The 6,707-nt window shown below is 32.3% G+C and overlaps 1 protein-coding gene across 1 annotated transcript in view; it reads right to left on the reverse strand.

Annotated features, from left to right (window-relative positions):
* Nucleotides 1–338: 338 nt before the first annotated feature.
* Nucleotides 339–6,707, reverse strand: part of cdc40 (cell division cycle 40 homolog (S. cerevisiae)) — a 17,744-nt gene continuing 11,375 nt past the window's right edge. Inside the window, exons 10-12 of the mRNA XM_016450885.1 lie at nucleotides 6,398–6,485; nucleotides 4,692–4,836; nucleotides 339–732 (exon numbers count right to left, since the gene is read on the reverse strand). Coding sequence (XP_016306371.1) covers nucleotides 555–732; nucleotides 4,692–4,836; nucleotides 6,398–6,485 — 411 coding nt within the window. The 3' untranslated portion in view covers nucleotides 339–554. The remainder of the gene's footprint in view (nucleotides 733–4,691; nucleotides 4,837–6,397; nucleotides 6,486–6,707) is intronic.

Consider the following 6,707-nt stretch of genomic DNA (forward strand, 5'->3'; position numbering starts at 1 on the left):
GAGATATAAAGTTATTAGAATAATATTTAAATTATTAAAATTAAATAAAATATTACAATTGCCATACTATTGTAATGTATTAAAAAAATTAGAACACCAGAAGAACTCATATATATATATAGAGAGAGTGCATATATTGAGTTAAAATGCAGTATTTTACACACTAATCAATGTCTTACAGTCAATTTGAGGAGTTCAATCCGTCATTAGAGATGTTAAAGTACTTTCTTTATGCCTCTAATCACGTTATGTTGTAATTGATTCTCTTTACTGAAGAAACAAACGTCTATGCTGAAAATGAATGGGAAAATTCCACCAAAACACAAAGACAGCAGAAATAAACGAGAGACATTTATTATCCTCAAAAAGAGACAAATGTGAGACACTGGAGATACAGATTCATTCATTACAAAACAAAAAGCATGAGCTGCAAGTCTGTGTGTGTGTGTGTGTGTGTCTGTGTGTTTAGGACTGGATACCAGCCCATTAATAATCTCACATCAGTTAAAAGCTGAGACTCAGGCTCGAGAGGAAAACACGAGGAAGCGGATGCGTCAGTCCCAGAGCTTGATCTGTCCGTCCCAGCCGCAGGTGATCACCTTCGACGTCTCGTGAGGATGCCAGAGCGCGCTGATGCACACCTTATCATGCGCTTTGATCCGATGATAGAGTTTCGTCGTCTTCCAGTCCCAGATATTCAGCTTCCCGTCAGCATCGCCGGAGACCACGTAACTGCAGTAAAACCATACACTTAATGCAGTGATTCTGAACATGTACTGGGACAAAAAATACAGATGAAAATTATATTATATATAACCTATGAATAAATTAATATATATAGATAAATTATCAAATATTATATAACCTATGAATAATTTAATATATATAAATAAATAAAAAAAATTTTTTTTTTCAGGCTTTTAAGGATTCAAAATATACCTCTGCATTTATGCATTGCTCTGAAATGGTTCAAAAAGGTTTTTTATTTTCAATCAGAGAAATCATTATTTCAATTAAAAGTCTTTATAACGAAATAAATCCAAAATGTTTAAATGTAAGAAGTAAAACACAGTAAAAATATAGTTAAAATCAAGGCATATTTTCAAAGTAAAGATACTGAAAATTTATATGCACCAATATAAAAATACATATTTATGTATAATATAATATATATATGCCAATATAAACAATATTTTCAATATTTTAAACCATAAAAGTGTGATGATTTAACGTTTGAAAATGAAGACCATCATAAATTAGTACTGTAACTTACAACTGTGCTGTAAAATTATTCAATTCTTCTAAAATACTAAATTTTTTATTTTACAGTAAAATTACAAAACTAATATTTCTTATTTTGTTTTAAATAAATAATAGTAATATAATAGCAACAACATCAATAATAATAATAATAATAATAATTATTATTATTATATTTTCATATTTATCAAAATAAAACCAAAATGACAAGATGGCTTAATGCGATTATCAAATTATTTAAAGAATTATTAAATAAATATATGCGCTCCACAAAAAAAAAAAATAAATCCAATAAAGAAAAAAAACAACTTGGTTTAATGTAAAAAAAAAAAAAAAAAAAAAAAAAAAAAAAAAAAATTATTAATGATCAAATTTTCCGCCAAGCATTTTCCAAATAAAAGCTTGATTGTTTAACATCTGAAAACGAAGAAATTGACCTAAACATTAGTATTGTAATTTTACAGTTGTACTGTAAAACAAAAGTATTTTTATTTGTATTACTATATAATATTTCTTAAATACTATTTTTACAGTGAATTATTACAATAGTAATATTTTTTTGTTTGAAACAATATTAATATTTTATTTAGTAGTAATAATAATAATCATTAGGGCCCGAGAACCGGTGGTGCGAGGACCCTCTTGTATCTGCTCCGTTTATTATTATTTTTATTCTTCTTCTCTAAGATCAATCGCATTTTTGAGGGCCTAAACATGCTCAAAAAGTCATGAAACTTTGCACACGCCTCAGAAGTGGCAAAAATTTACATCTGATATGGGTTTCAGAAGTGGGTGTGGCAAAATGGCTCGACAGCGCCACCTATACACTTTACACGGAGTGCGCCTCGAGCTACGTTTCACGTACATGTACGAAAATCGGTACACACATGTAACACACCAATACCTACAAAAAAGTCTCCTGGTACGAAATCCGAATCCCAACAGGAAGTCGGTTATTTTGAATTTTCTCTGCCAAATTTGTGTCGTTTTTGCCATTTTCAGGGGTTGTACTTTAACGAACTCCTCATAGAGATTTATTCAGATCAACACCAAAGTTGGTCAGTGTAATCTAAAGGCCGTTGTGATGTTAAATTGCGAAGATCTAGAGTTTTCGTTGAAGGCGTGTCCGTGGCGGCCTAACAATTTTCGATGTTTCGCCATGAAAAAGGAAGTTGCTATAACTCAGACATACAATGTCCAATCTGCCCCAAACTTCATATGTTTGATAAGAGTCCTAACCTGAACGGATCGACATGCCCATATTCAGTTATAGTCATAGCGCCACCTGCTGACAACAGGAAGTGACATGTTTTACGCTGTAACGAACTACTCCTAGAAATATAATGACATTAAAAAAATTTTTTGCTCAGTCTAATCTAAAGGCTTTTGCGATGTTAAATTGTGAAGATCTTGAGTTTTCGTTAAAGGATGTGTCCATGGCACCCTGACAAATTTCGATGTCTCGCCATGGGAATAAAAGGTTTTGTAACTCAGGCATAAAACGTCCGATCTTCCCCAAACTTCACATGTGTGATAAGAGTCCTGGCCTGAACACATCTGAAGGCCAATATTCCATCGGGTGTGGCAAAATACATTTCACCTACATGTACGTAAATCGGTACACACATGTAACACACCAATACCTACAAAAAAGTATATTGGAGCAAAATCCGAAAGCCAACAGTAAGTCGGTCATTTTTAATTTTCTCAGCAAATTTTGTGTCATTTTTGCCATTTTTAGACGTTGTATTTTAACGAACTCCTCCTAGAGATTAATTCAGATGAACACCAAAGTTGTTCAGTATAATCTAAAGGCCTTTGTGATGGTAAATTGCGAAGATCTAGAGTTTTCGTTAAAGGGCGTGTCCGTGGCGGTCTGACAAATTTTGATGTTTCGCCATGAAAAAGGAAGTTGCTATAACTCAGACATACAATGTCCAATCTGCCCCAAACTTCGCATGTTTGATAAGAGTCCTGGTCTGAACACATCTGGCATCCAATATTCCATTATAATCATAGCGCCACCTGCTGGCAACAGGAAATGGCTTGTTTTACACTAACTTAAACATGCAATGTCCGATCTGCACCAAATTTCACATATTTGGAAAGAATCATGGCCTGAAGACATCTAAAGGCCAATATTCAGTTATAATCATAGCGCCACCTGTTGGCAATAGGACACGTCATGCTTTATACTAACTCAAACATACCATGTTCAATCTGCACCAAATTTCACGTTTGATAAATGTGCTGGACTGAAGAAATCTACATGCCAAAATCCAGTTATAGTCATAGCGCCACCAGCTGGCAGCAGGAAGATTGGCACATATAAATATATTTGACATATTCCTCCTATATTTACCACTTTAAATGCATATTGTTCGCCGTTCGCTGTTTTACTAAAGCCACCCCCTGGCGGTGAGCCCGGGTGCGAGGGCCCGTTCATCGCTGCTTGCAGCTTTAATTATTATTTTATTTTCATTTTGATATATAAATTACTTTTTTTTTGTTGTTACAAACAAGCACAGCAAACCTGGAGCATTTATTACAAATAAATAATCTGCATTTTAAAAGCAATTTTGAGAAAAAATTATATTAATTTCAAAATATTTAACACTTTGTGAAACTGAGCCGTATCAAACCTGTCCTGTAGAGCACACTGGACCTGAGTGAGACCACCTCATCTGTCATATTTCAGATGTAAACAGGGATTAAAGTTCCGTCGCTACGACAGATTTCCGTCAGTTCATAAAGAGAGTCACTTGCTTCATTCCTGAATGATTCAGTCGTTCGAACGAATCAATTGAATGAATGATTCAGTCGTTCGAACGAATCAATTGAATGAATGATTCAGTGATAAAATCAGTGACTTGCCGCAACCTGCTGGCGATTTAGACTTGCTGCCACCTGCTGGCGATTTAGTTTAATTTTTACCGTATAATTTCAGTTATTTAAATCATAATTGTATATTTAAAACATTAATCTCCACATGAATTTAATTGCCCTTATGCTACCTCTGAGCCTCATTAAACGTCTGAAAATGTACCTACAAGCCACTTTTGTGTTCTTCTGTGCCACCTCTGTAGTACAAATTAATTTATTAATACTAATTTCATATGATTGGTAACTTTTTTGTCTTTTAATTATATATGCAAATGTTTTAAATATACAATTTTGAATACAGAAATATGATTCAAATAACAAATTATACGGTAAAAATTAAACTAAATCGCCAGCAGGTGGCAGCAAGTCACTTATTTGATCACTGAATCATTCATTCAATTGATTCGTTCGAACGACTGAATCATTCAGGAATGAAGCAAGTGACTCTCTTTATGAACTGAAATCCGTCAGCTTTGCTTGATTCAGGAGCGCTGCGTCAGCTCGAAGATCTAATCACACTAATTACTGCCTCGTCTGAGGAGATTCACCTCATGTCCGGAGAGAAGTCCACCTGACAGGCGTATCCCGCCACCATGTGACCCTTGAAGATCTTCTTCTTGTTGAGCCGGAATCTGTTCTGCGCTCCGAAGATCAGGATCTGATTGTCCATGGACTGACAGGCCAGCCACTTTCCTGAAATTAACCAAATAAATTAAATTATTACTGCGCAGCTCAGGATGCCAAGATCTCCAGCTCACATTCACTTATCATTCAAGCTAAGAGCTGTATATCTTAAAAATAAACTAGTAATAATAATAATAATAAACTAGGCTGTCTTCAGGAAGCACTGAATAATTACACTGGTTTAGTGCACGGAGGACTAGAAGTGACACTTAAAAATAAAATTACGGACATTTAATTTCAACTATAAAAATGGAAATAAATCACTTTTTAAATGGACAAATTAAGACGTATATAAAACAGTTTATAAAATGCAAGTTTTAAAATGTAATTAAATAAATCCATAACTATAGTAAATTATTAAATAGTAAATAAATTAATAAATATTTTAAATTGCATTTAAAGACCCAAATGCTTTTATTATTAAGAAATAAGAAATTAGACTTAAGAAATATCATTGGACTCTTCAGGACAACAATTATTGTTATATTTTAAGTTGTACAATAAAAACAATAAAATACCATCAATTAAATAATAATTAAAAACATAAAACAGGAAATAAATCACTTTTTTTAAAAGGACAAAATATACATGTTTAAAACTATTTATTTAAATAATTAAACAAAATAAAAAAAAATCTTTAAAATGAAAAATAAATAAACATAAAACTGTTTATTTAATTTGTACTTTAAAACGTAATAACTATAATAAATAAAACTATAAATGACTATAAATAAATAATTATAGTAAACTAATAAATATTAAAATAAATGAATAAATAAATATTTTAAATTGCATGTAAAATAACCAAAGAATTATTAATCGATTAAAAAAAAAAAAAAAAGGCATTAAACTCTTCTGGACAACAAAAATTGACTTAATTTTACTTTGTGTAAAATCCATCAATTAAATAATAATTCAAACATAAAAGGCAAATAAAATCACTTTTTAAAATGGACAAATAATAGATATTTAAAGCTACTTAATGCATGTTTTAAAATGTAGTTAAAATTAATAAATGATATTGAATATTCAATTTATGTTTTAAAACCTAATAAAACTATAACTATAGTAAATGAATAAGTATTAAAATAAACATTTTAAATTACACTTAAAAAGCCAAATGCTCTTCTTCATCCATATTTTCAGCTTACATTATGAACTCTTGGGGACAAAAATAACTTTCGACTCGATTTTAAGCTGCTAACGAACAATAAAGTACCATCAATTAAATATTTAGAGTTATTGAACAGTCTTGAAATATTGTTTTGTCGAAGCTGCTGCTTTAATGATTGTAAACACCGGCTCTTTAAAGAAACTGTGCTACAAAATAAAGCTAAAAAATTCTAGATAAGTAAGAGTTAACCTCTCTAATCAACTAGTTAGTTCCTGGGGAATTATTTGAGCATCTTCGGGGGACCTGTGACTGAGGTCTGGGTTCACACGAGTTCATCTGCACCTCAGAAGAGAAACACTGACACGCAGGAGAACGAGGGATGCTGCTCAGTTATTGATCACAGAGAAGAAGCCATGTGAGCGATAGAGAGTCACATGACATGTACAGCAAGCTCACCGTTGGGCGACAGCGTGACCGCAGGCATCGAGTGCATACTGGGCTCAGCGATGTACTTGAAGTCCACAGGAATATCCCTGACAAGATGCATATAAATCACATTTTAAAACATGAAAAGCTGCACTGCAGTCAGCACATTTCGGCGTGTTATGAACATGTATTCAGACACACAGATGGAGGTTTAACTATGAAAGTATTAATGAGCATGAAAGTATTCATAGTACTGCTTTTTGGAAAAAAATATGCCAGTTGGCATGGAAAATGTATTTTATTTTATTTCATTAATATATTATTTATTTCAATTAATATA

The sequence above is a fragment of the Sinocyclocheilus anshuiensis genome, unplaced genomic scaffold, assembly GCF_001515605.1.
Source record: "Sinocyclocheilus anshuiensis isolate Anshui unplaced genomic scaffold, SAMN03320099.WGS_v1.1 scaffold595, whole genome shotgun sequence".
Taxonomy (NCBI): domain Eukaryota; kingdom Metazoa; phylum Chordata; class Actinopteri; order Cypriniformes; family Cyprinidae; genus Sinocyclocheilus; species Sinocyclocheilus anshuiensis.